General features: G+C 41.4%; 3 protein-coding genes across 3 annotated transcripts; 2 read left to right on the top strand and 1 right to left on the bottom strand.

Annotated features, from left to right (window-relative positions):
* Nucleotides 1-6,705: 6,705 nt before the first annotated feature.
* On the top strand, nt 6,706-7,774 carry MYCFIDRAFT_83794 (uncharacterized protein; the record flags this gene model as incomplete). Its single annotated transcript, XM_007932930.1, has 3 exons — nt 6,706-6,943; nt 7,127-7,405; nt 7,749-7,774. The coding sequence occupies 3 exons, from the start codon at nt 6,706-6,708 to the stop codon at nt 7,772-7,774; spliced, it is 543 nt and encodes a 180-aa protein (XP_007931121.1).
* An 8,614-nt stretch (nt 7,775-16,388) lies between these two features.
* On the top strand, nt 16,389-16,691 carry MYCFIDRAFT_199960 (uncharacterized protein; the record flags this gene model as incomplete). The annotated part of the gene is made up of 1 exon (XM_007932929.1): nt 16,389-16,691. The coding sequence occupies one exon, from the start codon at nt 16,389-16,391 to the stop codon at nt 16,689-16,691; it is 303 nt and encodes a 100-aa protein (XP_007931120.1).
* An 822-nt stretch (nt 16,692-17,513) lies between these two features.
* MYCFIDRAFT_178949 (uncharacterized protein) lies at nt 17,514-18,522 on the bottom strand (the record flags this gene model as incomplete). Its single annotated transcript, XM_007932928.1, has 10 exons — nt 17,514-17,619; nt 17,649-17,659; nt 17,688-17,772; nt 17,798-17,841; nt 17,879-17,887; nt 17,912-17,974; nt 18,010-18,182; nt 18,213-18,329; nt 18,357-18,405; nt 18,433-18,522. 10 exons carry the CDS (start codon nt 18,520-18,522, stop codon nt 17,514-17,516), a joined length of 747 nt encoding a protein of 248 aa, XP_007931119.1.
* Nucleotides 18,523-18,532: the final 10 nt, after the last annotated feature.

Raw genomic sequence — 18,532 nt, 5'->3', positions numbered from 1 at the left:
CCTTTACGTACTTGCTAATATAAAAGGTAATGCTGTATCTATAACGGCAGTACTATAGGCTAACGCACTAATAAGTTAGCTACGCTAGGCCTAGGCGACTTGCTCCTCGTTACCGAGCATCTCTAGAGAAAAGCTAATACTACCCCGGAGGTGTTATTAGTCCCGCTAGCTTTACTACTATAGATTTCTGCTAAGGACTCGAACTAACTAGTTATATTTCGAGTGCGCGAGAATCTACGATAGCTAAAGGTTAATAAAGGCGCGTAGTCGCTACTAGCAATTAGCTAGATCGATTGTTAAACTTTAGCCTACCCTAATAACAAAGAAGTCTCGTATATAGCTTCACTTTTATATATAGCCGTTATCCGTTTGCTTTACTAGCGCGGAATATACGGACTATGTTACCTTCGTACTATATTTAAAGCGAGCTTCCTAAGCTCTTTCTTCTACTCGATTACTAACTAACTCGCCGCCGCCTAACTATCCCCCCCTTCTATCTAAACCCTTTAATTATTATTGTTAAGCAACGAATATACTTACAAACTCGTTTATAACCTACTTCCGCTTCGGTCGACTATGTCTTCCGGCGCCTCGAATCCGCTAGGCGCTAGTAGTAGCAACGACCTACCTGCCCCTATTAACCTAAGCCTAGCCGCCCTAGTTCCGATCGAAGCCCTATCCGATAGCGCCTTAGCTACTACAACTAGCCTCGAGTACTGCTTCTAGATCGTTACCGCCCTTAAAGACCCTTAAGAGAAGATCTAGAACGCTCGTACCCTACTACGCGTTATTAATAGGAACATTAAGAAGGCTACTATCTTAGTTGCGTATAGTATAAACAACTTGCGTTAGTCTATCGGTAAGCGTATCTTTAAGCGCGAGGTTCTTAACGATATAGATATCGAATAAGCCTTTCCTATCGTCTATAGCCTCGAAACGGCTAATACCTAGATTCGTTTGCGCTTTAAGACCCTCGACTAGGCCTTCGAATATTAGGGAGGACTAAGTAGTCTTCCTAAGAGCCTTATTAACTTCGCCTACGGTAGATAAGAGCGTGCTAAGTAGGTCTCTTCGTTCGTTAATAAGTATAAGGTCCGTCGTTAAGGCGCCGAGCATCTTTCCTATACTATAATCTATCGTATATCTACCGCTAGTAAGAAGATAGGCAAGTAGTTACTTAACTTGTCCTTTGCGCTTAACGACTTTACGATAGCCTACTAGAAGAAGTACTACGATGCGATTATCTAGGTCGATCTTAACGTATAGATAACTAAGGATCTACTAAAAGAGAAGGGCTATCGTATTAATAGTGTAGGCTTTATTATTAAAGGTTAATAGGCTCCTATCGTTAATATCCTTAAATGTAAGGCTCTTCGCCTAGAAACCGAGGCCGATACGGCTACTAGTCTTGCGCTCGCTATAGAGATATAGGCTAAAGATCGTCGCTCGACCTATAACCGCAAGGTCCCTTAAGAAGTTTAAGACAAGCGCGCTAAGGCCGAAGCAGCGCGTAAGAAGGTATTGTATACTCGCTAGGCCCTCTATAAGGCTACTAAGAAGTATAGCACTCCTTCTAGTACCGACTATAGTACTAACTATAGTACTAACTATAGTAACTCGGATATTAATATACTAGATACACTACTAGAAGATGTCTCCTCCGAAGGCTCCTTTAGCGAGCGTAGAGATAGAGGCCTCTCGCCGATCCTATTAACTAAGAACATCTATAGTTCTTATAAGGGCGACTCTATTACGCACCTTATTACTAACATCGATATAGTTCCTAAAGCCGATATAGGCAAAGCTCCTACCGCCCTATCTATCTATTAATAGCTCGACGACCTTAGTAAGCTAGGTAAAGAGCGGTTTACTATATATGCTAACTATATTAAGAAGGCTGCTAAGGTCTGTAGTCTCTATGCTAGTGCTAAGGCGAGTGTCCTCGTCGGTCGCCTATTAAAGATTAGTCGCGAGGTTGCTAATTAGGATACCTTTACTGCCCTTAAGACTAGTTATACTAACTAGTTTCCTAGACGTCCTACTACCGCCCCGACCTCCCTAGGACTCTATATATTCAACCCTACTAGTACTATCACTCGCGATCTTATGCTAACTAAGCATCGGTATAAGCTAATTACTAGTATTCTCGGCTAAGGCACCTCCTTCGACCGCTTTCGTTAGACTAGTAATGCTATCTTCCCTCGGGTCTTCGGTTAGATATAGTCGCCTCGTAGAGCGTACCTTCCTCTTATCGTCGACCTAATATAGGAGGAGTTTCGTATATTCTTTTAGTATATACGTAAACTGCCTAAGTCTAAGTAGGAAGGCCGTAATACCCTTTAAACCTATAGAGTAAGCAACTAAATCGTCCGTTAGTATCCCGCCTTATAGCTCTTAGCCGTTGCCCTTCGACCTAATTACGTATACGAGCTTATCTCTGTCCCTAAGCCTACTAAGTACTTTAAGGTAGGTAATAGTAGTTATAAGAATTGCCCTACTAAGGAGACTTCTCGTCTCGGACAAGATATAGTTAAGCTCGTAGCTAGTAAGGGTGCTAGCTATCTGCGTATTAAGGTTTCTCTTATATCTAAAGATAAGACCGCCTATTTAACTATTATTAAGGGTATGCACGAACTAGAGGTCTTCGAGAACTAGGTTAAGAAGCTTAATACTTATAGCCTAGTTCTACTAAACAAGATTAGTAAGCTTACTAATAAGCACCTTACTAACGACGACCTCGGCTATATGTTCGATAGTTAGCCTAACGAAGGCGAAGTAGCTTAGTAGATCCTTAACCCTCTAAAGGAATGCGAAGTCTCTATTTAGATACTATACCTTCCGTATAGCGATCTAAAGCCCGAGAGCGACCGTATATTAATCGACCTAGGCTACTCTCGTATTATCGACGGTACTAAGATTAAGGGCTACGACAACTTAACCGTCGCTAAGGTTACTAAGGCGCACCGCAATCTAACCGCCTTTCTAGGTTCTAATACCTTTATACCGTTCGCCTTCCCTACCGCTATCTTAGTCGAAGGCCTTAGTTGTATTTCCGATGCCCTAGTCGGCAGAATTCCTTAGTTAAGTTACGTTGTTTAGAACGAAGTTAAACAAATCCTCTAGTTTAGTAAGGAGGAGCTTAAGGACTATCTACGCGAGTAGGAGAAGGCTATATAGGATAAGGCTACTAATCTCCTCGTTAATTAAGCTTACTTCGAGGTAGAGTACTTTAGTGCTAATAGCTTTAATACCTACGGAGGAGTTTAGGAGAGTCGACTAGCTAATAAGGTTATTGCTAGTAAGGATTACAGTGCATTAAAGCAGCAGTAAGTTAGCGTAGTAGATTAGATACTTAGGAAGTTGTTTTTATATATTAATAGAATCTAGGAACAATGCTACCCCGGGGGTATTATTGTAGAGTTTCTAAAAATGGCCTTAGCTAAGATGCCTAAGGTGCCCTATATAACTGTTTGTTTGTTTTAAGCGCGCAATGTAAAGCGTGTCTAGTTAGATACGAAGAAAGGGAGGGATATTAGCTAGTAACCGGCCCTATACACCTAGGCTAAGTTTTAAGCCTATATAAGAGGCCTCCTTCTACATTGTAGATAGAGCACTAACCTCGTATAGTACATTGTTTATATTATACTTCTATAATGCCTATATTGTAGGGCTCTAGTTATTAGCCTAAGCAACCGTCTTATTATCCTATTATACTAAACATAGCTGCCTATATTGCTATAGGTTATGTTACCCTCGGTAGCCTATACTATTACTACTAGTAGTAGTAGTAGTGTTAGTTTCCGTCCTTTATTAGCTTAGTATCTTCTTTGCCTTAGTCTTTATCCTTAGACTCCTCTTCTTCTTCTTCTTCTTCTTCTTCTTCTTCTTCTTCTTCTTCTTCTTCTTCTTCTTCTTCTTCTTCTTCTTCTTCTTCTTCTTCGTCTTCTTCTTCTTCTTCGTCTTCTTCCTCTTCTTCCTCTTCTTGTAGTAGCTCGAGATAGTTAGCCGATATGCTCTATTCTAGCTAGTACCTCTATATCGTCGAGATTACTAAATAGATTGCTACTAGTTGTTAGGATAGGCAGACGCTATATTAGTATACCTATAGGGCCTTAAGTCGGATAGCTAGGCTAGCCTAGAAGCGGATTATTATCTTCGTCTATATCTATATCTATTATATTATTAATACGTATATAGTTACCTTATATATCGACGACTAGTTAACCTACGGCATCGAATAGATATTCTAGTATGTTACTAATTTCGCTTAATAGCTCTATAGCTTCTTTTATAGCGGTATTAGCGGTATTAGTAGCGACTTTTAGGTATTTTAGCCTTAGCTTTAGAATAGCGTCTGCTATCTAGCGATAATATAATAAGTACTACTTAGGCGCCCTTAATCGCTTTATAAAAGTTGTTCGGAAATAGCTAGAGAAGGATCTCGAAGTGTCGAGTCGGCTATAGGAAGGTTATCGATTGCTCTCGAAGGCTATAGAGCGGTTAGTAGGCGTCGGACGGAATTTTCGCCTACTTAAATAATAATCGCTAGCGTTAGGCGAAGGACCTCTAAGTATTAGCTAGGCGATGCGGTATATTATATATTAAGGTATTTCTAGTAGTATAGCTAGCCGCCTAGCAATTCGGATAGCTATAGTCGAGTCGGCTTAGTAGAATAGCGAAAACTTAATACGCTAACGTCGTATAGACTTGTTTAGTAGGTAGAATAAAGCGCAATTAGTAGGGCTATAATCTCCGCTATTTAGATTATTATATTTGCGTAGTTGCGAAAAAGTAGTACGTCGTAGGCTAGTTTAGTATAGCTTATTCTTAGGCTTATAGGCGAAGAATTATTAGGTGTGTTTGTAATTAGCTAGTCGGAAAGTTCGGAAGCTAGCCCTAATTACTAATCTATTACGTATACCTAGTCGCAGTTTAATTCTTTATACCTACAAGCCTAATAGGAGGTAGCGCTAATAGATCTTTAACTATATAAATAGCTTTAAAAGAACTCCTAAGGAGCTAAGACGTAGTCGTAAAGGTAGAATCGAAAATCGGTAGTAATCTATAGCATAAGTTACTAGTCTAATTGCTGTTTCGCACTCGCTCTAGACGTCTTCTATAACTCTCGTCGCAAGCTTCTCGAGTTATTCTAGGTACCTTCCGCTTCGCTAGAACAATAAACGCGTAAAAAGCGAACGGGAGCGGGGAACCGGTAGGAGGGGTTTAGATAGTATAGTCTATAATTAATCCGGGATTGTAATCTAGATTAGCTTAGCAATTTAATCTAATTTAATCCGGCTTATTCCTACTAACTAAGCAATATAATTTAATTCAATCTAGCCCCTTTCTAAAATAATCTAATTTAATCTAGCCCTTTTTAAAGCAATCTAATTTAATCTAGAGGCTAAAGGGGCTAGAAGGGCTAAATTAGGTAGGCTTAGCAATTTAATCTAATCTAATCTCGCCTAGTCCTACTAATTTAGCAATTCAATCTAATCTAATCTAGCCCCTATTAAAGCAATCTAATTCAATCTAATCTAGGGGTCCTAGTAATCTAATTGAATTTAGAGGGGTCTAGATCTTAAATGCAAGGGTAAGGCATCTATACTCTTATATATATAGATACTCTAAAGCCTAATAAGATAGCAAACTACGACGAGACTTTTTAACCCCTATCTTAATAAAATATAGCGAAGCATTTAGTTAGCAACTCTTCTACGCTCTAATATATACGAGAGACAATATATTACTTCTATATATAAAAGCTATATAGCAACTCTAAAGCATATTATCGAAAATATAGTAATAGTCCTATACGATAAACTAAACTATATAAACTTTATAGACAACTATAGTATCGGCTCGCGTATAATCTATAAAGGAAATTATATTAAGTACTAGACTTCGGTAAGACTTAGATATATATATACTATAGAGCTATTTCTTACTATATATAATAGAATACTATATACTAGTACGAGAATAGTATAAATAAGCAAGATTATAGGCAAATAGGAACACTTATAAGAGATAGTATAGTATTCGAAGTATCTAGTAGGACGAGGCGAACGTTATTATCGCTTAAATTAGTTATTATAGTAATATTATTAGGATATAAGCCTATATTCTAAGGCGGCTATTAGTAGGGAGGATACTTATTTATAGCTAACTTTTATTCGTATAAGCTAATTTTAAGTTACTCTTACTATACTTACTATATCTTAGGTTTTTTTAAATCTAATTAGGAAATAGCAGATTTTAAAGGAAGACTACTTAGCGCCCTTTACGCCTAATATAATACTTTGCTATAGAGTTGCGCCTACGACTATAATCTCGTCTATAGAGGCGGTCTCGAAAAGCCTCGCAAAGGACGTTATACACAGTTATACACTTTTAAGTTAAGGTATACTCTCTTACGGTATGCTAAGATAGCGCTCTATAGTCGAGATAAAGAAGACGCGTCCTAATAGCGTAAAGTTAAGTCCGTATAGGTTAGCGAAAATTAAGGGTTATACGACTACCTAGGAAAGCCTTTCTCGTAATACACTTCTAAGTTGTATATAAAGAACGTCCGTACTGCGGTGTATAGACATATTTTATATATAAGACACTGTTAACTAGCAGGGGTTTCTATTATTCTAAACTTTTAAAACCTCGATAAATAGCTCTCTTCCTATCTCCTAAGCTTCGCGAGAATCATTTAGCATGTTTGTTGTTAAAGCCTACTATCCCGACGGAGTCTCCCGTATACTTGCTACTAGTGGCTCAAACTACATTGGTCTTGTTGACAACGAGACTGTTCTGAAGTTCCCGCACGACCCGGAGGAGCTATCCTACCTCGAGCTTGAAGCCAAAATATATGAGCACCTTGGTCGTCATTCTCGCATCCTGGGGTTCAAAGGCAGAACTGAGCATGGTCTGCTCCTAGACTTCGCAAGCAACGGTTCGCTTGCAAGACTTCTTCAGCAAAATTCCACGCAACCTACGGCGCGCAGGCTAAAATGGGCGTTACAGACCTCCGAAGCTATCGCTTTTATTCACCAACGCGACGTGCTCCACTGCGACTTGAACGCCACGAACCTTCTCCTCGACGATTAGTTCAATGTCTGTCTCTGTGACTTCCAAGGACGCATCCTACGCTCAGATGGCAGCATTTGCGTCAATAGTGGGGTCCGCGAGAATGCGAAGTCGCGCATGCCTGGTAAAGCAGAGGACGAGGCCGATGTAATGACAGACATCTTCGCCATGGGCTCTACGATATACTACATCATGCAAGGCCATGAGCCTTTCCCTGATCTGGACACGTTTGCGGACGAGACTGTCATTACGGAACGTTTCGCGTCACACCAATTCCCGCCTCTCGATGATTCGCTCGCTAGCAGGATTGTCTATAAATGCTGGGAGGGTGTGTATGCGTCTGCAGACGAAGTTGTGACAGATCTCGAAGCTTTGATTTCGGAGAAAGCAAGAGCCGTGCTCGATTTTGACTCGCTATCTCTAGCAGACGAGGAAACTAGCTCAGTTATTTCCACTTTAGCCTAGATGTGTTCTACAACTAGTGTTCCTTCGGAATACTAGAGCCTAGGAGATATGTTATATTAGTAAGGGTCGCTTCGATAAGCTTTCTCTATAGTCTGCGATACTAGCGACTATTAGCCTTCTTTATCCCTATTATATCTACGTTAGTAGTCTCGAAAATAAGCTTGTTTATATAGATAGTATATAGTACTAGTATAAATGCTTTATAGATAGGCTAGTAAACTATGTCTTATAAGTTAGATTATAAGAATCTATATATAGTAGAGATAGGAGGCTAGGCGTATTTTACGTTCTTAGGAGATAATCGCTATCCTAGAAAAAGAATAGTAAGCTTATATAGCGTCGGTATATTATAGGCTCTTAGCGCGCCGTAATTAGCCGGCTAGCTATACGAAGCTAATACTAGGCTACTAGTCTAATAATTTGTTAATAGGTTAGGTAATAAGTTTATTAGAATAGAGGCTAGCTTACTATAGCGTTCTAGTCGATATACTATATTCCTACTTATATTCTCTATCCTCTAGAGCGCTATAGTAGATACTAGAAGGCTTCTAAGCCTCTCTCGGAGGCAGAATATAGGGCTCTCCCTATACTAGCTAATAAGTAGAAGGTAGTATATAGTAATAGTAGTTAAGCGCGTCGATATTAACGCCTACTAGTCGTTAATTAAATCTACGTTAATTTAGTAAAACAAGCCTATTTCGTTAGCTATAATTAGTTAGATAGGCCCTATTTTATTATCGTATATCTATTAGGACTAAAGAGGTTACACGTGATTAGTATGTAACTAGGCTCGAGTAAAGCTAGGGTCTTAATGCCTTAGGCAGGGCTTAGCGCTTGGCGTTGGGCTAACTAGCCTGCCTTCCTCCCTCTTCTCTTAGATCTCTATCGAATACTACTCGTACCTACTACTACCCTATCTACCTACTAATATACCCTTCTTATACAGTATTCGATCTATCCTTTAAGGGCAGCAGCTAGATAGTCCTTATTTCAAGCTTTTAGCGGTATAGCTACGAATAAGACTAATCTAACTATATTGCGCCCGAAGAACGGGACCTATACGTACTATTCTATCGAAACAACCGTACCAATTATTAAGCAAGGCCTTCTATACGGCCTATTACACTAAGTTAAGCATACTAGACCGATATCTACTAATTCCGCTATATCCGCATCTTAGGGGCTAATAATATATTATTAGTGCTACCCCTTATTATAATAGCCGGCTTATTACGAAACAACAATCGCGGCGCCGCTAGCAGCGCTAGCAACGACAATGCTAGTAGTATAGTGCCTGCTAAAGTGCCTACTAAAGTGCCTACTAGAGCACCTACTAAAGAGCCTACTACTAGGCCTACCGAAGAACCTATAATTCTAGGTAACGACCTAGAGTTGCCTATTAACGACATTCTTAACAACATTGTTAATCGACGATATAGCTAACTAGCCTTTAGCCCTCAACTATTAGGGAGACTTTAAGAAGCTACTTAAAACAGGCTTACTACCCTACGTTAAGAACAATAGCTAAAGGATAATCTCCTCGAGCTCTGTCGCCTTTAGGAAGCCCCAACAACTAAACTAATAGCGGGACCTTCTTTACTACCTATCTAAAAGAAGGACGCTAAACTTAAGGACTATACCGTGTTTAACGGATCTAGTCGAAAGTAGTATAACGACTACATTCGTAACTGTAAACTTAACTAGCGCAACGTACTAAGAGCGCTACTAGACGACTATTCCTTAGTCGTATATGCTATATAGTATATTAATAGCGACCTAAAGCGTATATAGGATAACTATTTCGACTCCCTCGACGACTAGACCGCTATTTAGTAGCAGACCTACAAAACCATTATACTAGAAACCCTTAGAAACCCTATACTAAGGCAACAACATGCTTAGGACCTATATCTTCGAGCTAAACAGAAGACTAATCAATCGGCTCGCTTATTTAAAGCCTATTTAAAGACCCTCGAGGATAACCTTCCGCCTAAGACTAATTCTATATAGATCTCGGAAATACGCCTAAAACTTAAATAGGAACTTATCCTCGAATTAGACCGTCGCCGTGTGTTCGAATAAGCTAACCTAATACGTATTTAATTTATAGTCGAAGTGGAAACAGCCGAACGAGCTGTCTAGCTCTAATAACGACTAGAATCGAGGATCCGGCTAGCTAGTACTAACCGCGGCAATCGTAGTAGCTATAGAGGAAATTAAGGTTCCTACTATAATAACAATACTAACAATAGGAACAGTAACAATGACCGTAGAAGAGGCCGTAGCCGCCGGCTATATAGAGGAGGCCGCGATAGGGGCCGTAGAAGGGGCTCGTATCCCTATAATACTAACCGCTCGACTAATAATAGTAGTAACAATAGCTACGGTAATAATCTCTCGACCGGATTGAAGTGCTTTAATTGTAATAGCACTAGCTATCTACTAGGCTAATGCGACAAACCTAAGGACTAGGCCCGAATTAACCGTGCTTCCGCTAAGTATAGGAAACATCTTTTAGCCGCTAATACTACCCTAGTCGGCTCTTTTAATTAGTCGAAAAAAGAGTAAGCGCCGTACTAACTATTAGCCTTATGCGGCGTAAGACTATCGACATTGTGCTAGCTATAATACGCTCCTACCTTATATAGGACACGAAGGGCACTAGCTATTAAACTAAGGTTATGCTAGATCTAGGAAATTCAGTTAGTGCCCTTATTAGCTATCGCCTAGCTAAGCAATTAGACCTTCGACAACTGCCGAGGACTAACCTACTAACCCTTGCTTAGTTTAATAACGCTCGGCACTTGACCTATAGGGCCTACTATATTCCTATAGCTCTAAAGGACGACCTCGGAAATGAACGCCTACTAGACTTTACTACCTACGTAGTAGATATAGACAACCTGTATAGGGGAGCTACTATTGTTATTAGCAACCCTGTTCTTAAGTACTACGCTATAGCTATAGACCTAGGCCTCTAGAAGTAGCGATTTAGAATCGCTAGGAAAGAGGATATTAAACACATTAATATTAGCGAGTACCCTAACGATATTAGGGTCCTGTTTATTAGCAACCTAATACCTGCCTTAGCTAATCCGACTACCGACCTACTCGGTAGTAATAACGATGAGCTAGTGCCCTCTAATAGCATAGATCCTAAACAACTTAAGCGCATACTAGAACCTATTCGGGAGACCTGTATTAATATATTCAAACACTATCTAGCATCGACATTGCCTATATTTAAAGAGACGGATTATAAGATTGATATTATAGAGGGCAAGGAGGTTCCTTTTAGCCCCCTCTATAACCTTAGTAAACGAGAGCTTGCTATACTGCGTAAGTATCTAGAGGAAAACCTAGCTAATAGTCGAATTTAATACAGCAACAGCCCTACTAGTGTACCTATCCTATTCGTACTAAAGAAGGATAGCGGCCTGCGTTTATATATTAATTATAGAGGGCTTAATGCTGTTACTATTAAAGACCGCTGTCTACTTCTACTTATTAACGAGACTCTCGATCGCCTTTCTAGTGCCTACTACTATACTATATTAGACATTAAGGACGCCTATTACCGCATCCGTATTCGTAAGGGCGATAAATAGAAGATAGCCTTTCGCACTCGCTATAGCTATTTCGAGTACTTAGTTATGCTATTTAGTCTAGCAAACGCCCCTATAACATTCTAGTCCTATATTAATCGGGCCCTTTCGGGTCTATTAGACTACCTCTATATAGTTTACCTAGATAACATCCTAGTTTATATATACTCCCCTAATATTACGGAGCACTAGGCTATAGTCCGTAAGGTACTCGATCGCCTACGAGCCTATAGCTTATATTGCAAACCTTCTAAATGCACCTTTACTACTAAAGAGGTGTCCTTTCTTAGCTTCCTCGTATCGACTAAGGGTGTTAAGGCTAATCCTAACTAGATTAAGACTATTACTAAGTAGCTAATACCTACTAGTATTAAAGAGCTTCAATTATTCCTCGGTTTTGCTAACTTCTACCGCCGGTTTATTAAGGGCTATTCGAGGCATGTAATGCCCCTAACTAAGCTTACTAAAACTAAGGCCAACCCGACTAGGGAATTCAAATAGACTAACAAGGTACAAGCCGCTTTTAACGGTCTAAAGCGACGCTTTACTAAAGTCCCCTTATTATACTATTTCGTACTAAACAAGTAGATCCGAATTGAGACTAACGCTTTATAGTTCGCTATATCGGCTATTATGTCCTAGCAATTAGATAATAACTATTACTAGCACCCGATTGCCTTCTTCTCGCGGAAGATAATTAATACTAAGCGTCGCTACGAGACCTACGAGTAAGAGCTCCTAGCTATTATCGAGGCCTTTAAGCACTAGAGGCACTACCTCGATAGGGCTTAATATATAATACAGGTCTATACGGACTATAACAACCTCCGTAGTATTACTAAGGTTACTAGAGTTATAGGTCGATAGGCAAGATAGGCCGTCTACCTCGCTAGGTTTGATTTTAATATATTATACTGGCTAGGCGTAAGTAACCCTGCCGATAGCCTATCGAGGCGACCTAATTACGATAGCGAGACCTAATACATCAATTCTTTGTTTCTAACCCTGCAGCATAAGATTGCTATAGCCCGTATTGTTAATAAGCACGCGTAGGATAAGCGGCTTACCGGACTCCGCGACGGCTTAAAGCATATTAATACTCTTGCTATATTAATAGTGCGTATTAAGGCAAGAGCTAAGGACACAGATAGGAGAAGTTATAATAACTCCCTAGTCGATATCGCTATATATAGTAATAGCGATTAAAGCACTAATGCAGTTAATCCGGCTACTAGTGCTATTAGATGTATATAATGCGTACCTCGTTCGATAGCGAGGGTGCTATTAAATAACCTTACAAATAGGGATAGTTAATCGTTTATAGATAAGCTATTACGTGCTTAGTAGAGGGACGCCTTTACTATCGAGCGTATTAATAAGCTTGTAAGTAGACGGGCGACTCGATCTAGTAAGAGTAATAACAATTAGTCGATCGACGATAAAGGTTACTTAAAGTTTAAGGGCAGATACTATGTCCCCGCTAAACAATCGATTAGACAAGAGCTTTTAAAGAGGCACTATAATAGTAAACTCGCTAGTTACTATAGCATAGAGAGGTCGTACGAGTTACTATCGCGTATATACTACTAGCTAAATAGTAAGCGGTATATAAAGGAGTATATATAGACCTGTATAGTATACTAGCGAGTTAAAGCACCGAAGTACTTACCGTTCGGCGAGTTGTCTTCGCTCCCTATTCCGAAGAAGCTATTTGCTAAGCTAACAATAGACTTTATTATAGGCCTTCTACCTACTAGGCGTAGGGGTAGCAAGGACGTGTATAATGCTATCCTTGTTATAGTAGATCGATTTACTAAAGGCGCTCGATACATCCCGGCGCGCAAGGATTAGACTGCTATTAATATAGTAGAGGCGCTATAGACTAACATCTTCTGCACCTATTAGGGAACCCCTAAGGGGATAGTCTCCGATAGGGGTACGACATTCATATCGCACTATTAGAGCGAAATATGCCTATAGCTAAGACTAAAGCATCGGCTATTAACAGCCTTCTATCTATAGACTAACGGTTAAACAGAGAGGCAGAATGCTGCCCTATAGCAGTACCTACGCAGTTACATTAATAAGAACCCCGAGGACTAGGTCAACCTCCTATAACTAGCTAAATTCGTGTATAATAACAGTGTCTACTTATCTACTAAGGTCTCCCCTTATTTTGCTATAATAGGCTAGAACGCTGCCTTACTATAAGACCTATTTACCTCGCTCGAGGCCGAGCGTAAGGAAAGGGAAGCGTGTTAAGTACCAATACCTAAGACACTAGCGGCTATTAAGAGGGTTCAAAAGATGCGAGAGATTTACGCTAAGATAGCTAATAAACTAGCAAAGGCCTAGGCCTATTAGAAGGCCTATTACGACAAACATTACACACCGATAACCGTTAAGCAAGGCGATATAGTTATACTAAGCACTAAGAACCTCCGCATCCGCAAGCACCTATTACCTAACGGTAAAACAAGGCCTAAGCTCGCACTAAGATACATTAGTCTATTCCGTATTCGAGAAGTTAAGGGCTCCTCCGTATAGGCCTATTAGTTATAGCTTCCTCCTTATTATACTATCTATAATACCTTCTATATATCCCTCCTTAAGCTATATTACCTACGCGAGGGGGATCAAGCCCCTACTAAACACGAAGATATACTAGCGGATAGTAAAGAGCTATAGTCTATAGAACGTATCCTATAGTACCGGACTAGGAAAGGCAAGAAGGAGTACCTATTAAGATAGCAAGGCTATTTACCTAAATAGGACTCGTAGGAAGCTAAAGCCTCTTTTAAAGACATAACTGAGTTATTAGATAAGTATTAGACTAGTGTAAAGAACAAGAAGAAGGCTAAGGGCCTATAATGTCGCCTAGGAACAATGCTACCCCCGGGGTACTATTAGCTAACTAATTAGAGACAAGCAATTGTTAGCAATAAAGGATAATAAGACTATACTAGGCGCGCTACGACGCGTTAATTAATTAATCGTATACTCTTTTAAGGACTCTACCTCTTTACTAACGCGCCCTATAGGTCCCCCTCTTATTCCTTTATTCTATCGAGGCCTCGAGGCCTAGGCGATCGGCGAGGACGGCGTCGCGCTTGTAACGGCGCGGCCGGCGCGGCTATATTAGTAACGGTATTGCGGAGTGTATTACTATTTAAGAAAGGAAGGATATAGCTATATTAGTAACGGTGTTGCCGAGTTGTTATTAGTTAAAGAAGGAAATTGGAAGAAGGTAAAGTTAGCGCTAAGACGACTAGCGCCGCTACTATTAATATTACTTGCTATTATTACTACGCTATAGATATAACCTTACCTGCACTACGAGCCTAAGGCACCTTTAATTAAAACTTTAATCAAAACTTTAAGGCTAAGTCAAACTATTAAGGCTTAAAAGGATTAAGTAGCTTAATAGACTAACTAACTAAGGGCAAAACTATAGAGCTAAGCTAGCCGGGGTCGATCTTGCGGACAATAGGTTACTCCTCGATCTATCTAACCCTTTAAGCGAGGCGAACCTCTACTACTGCACTTATAATAGCCTTTACCTATAGAAACTAGAAGAACTGAGTTTTTTGAAAAGATATAATTAGTTAATACTTAAAGGCTGCTAAACCTAACTAATTTAGGCTAGCGAAACTACGAACAATAAGAACAATAACCCTCGGAAGCGGACAAACCCTCGGAAGCGGATATTGCTAGGTCTTTTAAAAGTAGACGTAAAGAACTCGATACGATATCACTTAGAACGGAGGCAGTGCTGCAATACCTCGTACGTCTACCTATTATAGTAGGGAAGACGCGCTCGTATTATAATTAGTCGAAGGCCTTCAATTCTTGTAGATATATATTACTTTATAGTTTATTGTATATAGAGATAGCGTAGTTAGAGTTGTATATTGTATTGTTTAGAGGTAAGGTTTGATATAGTTATATAATTAGGTAGTTAAGTGTTTAATTTAGCGCGGACTAAGAAGCTTACTAGACCTACTAAGTTAGTAGCGATAGAGGTTAAGAATAGAACATAGACCGGCTACGAGGGCGCGGCCTTTAGAAGGGAAGCGTATATTAGGACTAAAGAGGTTATACGTAATTAGTATATAACTAGGCTCGAGTGAAGCTAGGGTCTTAATACCTTAGGTAGGGCTTAGCGCTTAGCGTTAGGCTAACTAGCCTGCCTTCCTCCCTCTCCTCTTAGATCTCTATCGAATACTACTCGTACCTACTACTACCCTATCTACCTACTAATATACCCTTCTTACAATATCTATTTATTAAAATAGCGTAATTTAGTTAGTTTTAGATATTATTTAGTTATAGAAGGTAGTATTTAGTTAAAGGTACGTCCGTATACTATATAGGCTAGGTTATTAAGCCGCCTACTAGGGCTATAGAAGCTAATATAGTAGTATACCTAAATATACTAATAATTACGTTAGAGTAATAATAGTAATATTCTTTACTTCGAGATCGATTAATCTACTATCTAAAGATAGTATAATATTATAGTATTGCCCTTCTATATACTATAGAAGACATTAGCTCGAATCTACTAGTATATAGTATACTAAGGCAACCTACTTTCCGAGTAGCTAGTAGAGTTTAGCCTATATACGATAGTAAGCGTATTATAGTATACTAAGCATACTAAGCGTATAGAGGGCGGATTTGGCAAAAGAGGGCTGTCTTAGTACAATACTGTAAGAGCCGCTTTTTCGTCAAATACCAAATGGAATACTAATCAAATAGGCGCTATTTGGTCAAAGTGGTACGTTACTGTAACGAAACGTCGCCAACATCGACAAGGACACTGCGCCAAATCGACCTCATACAATAATGCCTCCAAGTCCACTGGCAGATTCCCATTCATGAGTCAACTTGATCAAAACTCGGCTGTCCGTTCAGTCTACCAATTAAGTAAGGCTGGTCGGCGCATGACAAGGGGCTTCTCGCATCAATGCCCCTTCATTCGGTGTGAACAACGGGCGCTTCGAGATTTTGGGCACCACACAGAATACTGCGCCAAGCAGAGCCACGAAACCGCAAGTGTCCAGAACCTCCTGAAAAAGGCAAGGTCAATATTGCTCTGCCAAGAGCTGTTCCGCCACCAGTGCAACCAGCTCGGCTGACCATTTCCACGAATGACTCTTCTTTGCAAACGCTTCTCCCTCTCACCTTGCCATGCCACAGATCGACATGCGGTAGCGTCTGTATCTTCCACAGCTCCAAATGTCGGGCTCCAAGACCCGCTTCTTCAATTCACTGTTCAACAAATTTCTGCCTCCGGACTTCGAGCGGCAGCAGTATCCGCCCTACCATCCCGGCGAACCTCACTTCGCTGTTCCGCAATATGCAAGTCCACAGTACAATCCCGAGCAGTACCTGAATGGTCAGACGGCCCAGCATACAGGCGCGACGGCGAATGACTATGCTCGTCAACACAACGGCAACTCATTCCAGAGCGGAACACACGCCAGCGACCACGCTCATCTCTACAACAATGCCGTGCACAATGGTCACTACAGCCCTTGAGCGGAATGCCCAGAAGTGGACTGATCTGTATGCAGCGAATACGAATACTTACAATCTATATGTCTCCGAAGCCTTTGCGGCCGTTCGCGAGCAGCACACGAGCAGTGCGCCGCCGACGGCAGACACAACATCATCACAGAGTCGCGTGCCACCAGAGCTTCCTCGGCGGCAAGATGGAGCCGCGAGCGAGCCACCTCCTCAAGTCAACGTCCATGACTGGTCCAAGGTAGTGCATCTTGCATGCTGCGACAATTGTGGCAAGATCCCCCTACGAGGAACTCGCTGGCGATGCCTTTCTTGCCGCGACCACGATGTATGCAACGAATGCAAGAATAACGGAGGCGACGAAGGACACAACTTTCGCAGTCTCCCCTCAGCAGCGAATCCTCCTTTGCAGTTGGCATCTCTGGGCGACGCTGCAGCAAGCGGCAGTCAATATGGTGTAATATCTCAACTAGTCCGTTCCCTTCCATCATTTTTTGCACCAAGCCCGGACACTGACAAGACGTGATCAGGTCCCAGGCTGTATGGTCGAGCTGTGCGAAACTCCTCGACTCGATCCTCTGGTGCGAGCTGCCAGAGGCGGACATTTCAATGTTTGTAAGGAGTTAATGGAGAGACTGGGCTTGGTATACCCATCCCAATGCATTTCCGCCGCGATCAATGCCGCACGCACATCTCCTGGTCTCATGGGTCCGCTCTTGGCACAGTACCTTGAGAGCCAAGCCACGGTCATTGAGCAGCAGAGGCAGCAGCAGGGCGTTCCTGCTTTTGGCGCTTTTCGCATGTGAGATGGACGAGAATCGATTTCACACTTCTAGATTATTCAGAAGCTGCGAGATCTCTCGCTACGAATTTACACGGGTAGATGTGCGAGCATTGTACCGAAAGACACAGAATCAATTTTCCTAAATTTCCCGAAAAATATCTTCAACAATCCTTTCGACCCATATGCACGCGAAACCACCCTGGCATAAGGTAGCCGAAAATTCTCACTCCTCTATCACTTTCCCTTCTCACACCAGCTGACCATTGATCTTCTTCAAGAATGAAAACAGACAGACGTGCCTTCACACGACACCTCTGAGCTCTGCATGCCAACTCACAAGCCCCAACATTTTTCTACGTGAAGCCGAACCTTTTCTCCACCCTTTCATTCATCAGCTCCTCTCGAGTCTACCGCACACAAATATCAGCTATCTCACCTCACCTAACTTCACTTGCAAATTCCACCTCAAAAACGTGTGCGTCTCCTTGCGAGTGCTCGTTCCTGCTCGCATCAACTGACGCCGCGCCCGCTGAAGGCACCTATTTGAACCAGGCAGGTCCGTCCTGATCTCCGAATGCTCTTCGGCCTCCCGACCATACGCTTCCTACCAGCGCCTACCCGTGAATTTGAAACCACTGATGGTTGAAAAAAAAATTGTGCGAGAGTACGTACCTTCGTGCTAAAGACCTCGATCTTAGGTGTCGCTGACGAGATTGCTGGAACTCGTCACCGACAACTTGTTAGCTATGCACAGGGGTAACATATAGCGAGGGGAGGGGAGTCAGCTTCGAGTGCGTGAGGTGAGTACACTCGATACCGGAGAAGTGCTCTCAAATAAAGCCGACGAGGAGATATGATCACTTCAGCATCTCAGAGCGCACGGATTCACAAGACACAGTGATCAGCACACCAAGCTAAACATCTCCAACTTATTTCCCCTCGAATCTTTCTTTCTTTCATTCAAATCATTACATCCTCCCTCCTCCCCCAATCCATGGGTATCTGATGATGCACGCAATTGTAGCCCGCAGATGAGGCGGCGGCGGCGACTGGGATCGCCATTCGAACTCCT

The sequence above is a fragment of the Pseudocercospora fijiensis genome, assembly GCF_000340215.1.
Source record: "Pseudocercospora fijiensis CIRAD86 unplaced genomic scaffold MYCFIscaffold_9, whole genome shotgun sequence".
Lineage (NCBI taxonomy): Eukaryota > Fungi > Ascomycota > Dothideomycetes > Mycosphaerellales > Mycosphaerellaceae > Pseudocercospora > Pseudocercospora fijiensis.
Note: the sequence above shows the minus strand (reverse complement) of the source record. Positions and strands in the feature narration are given on the sequence as shown.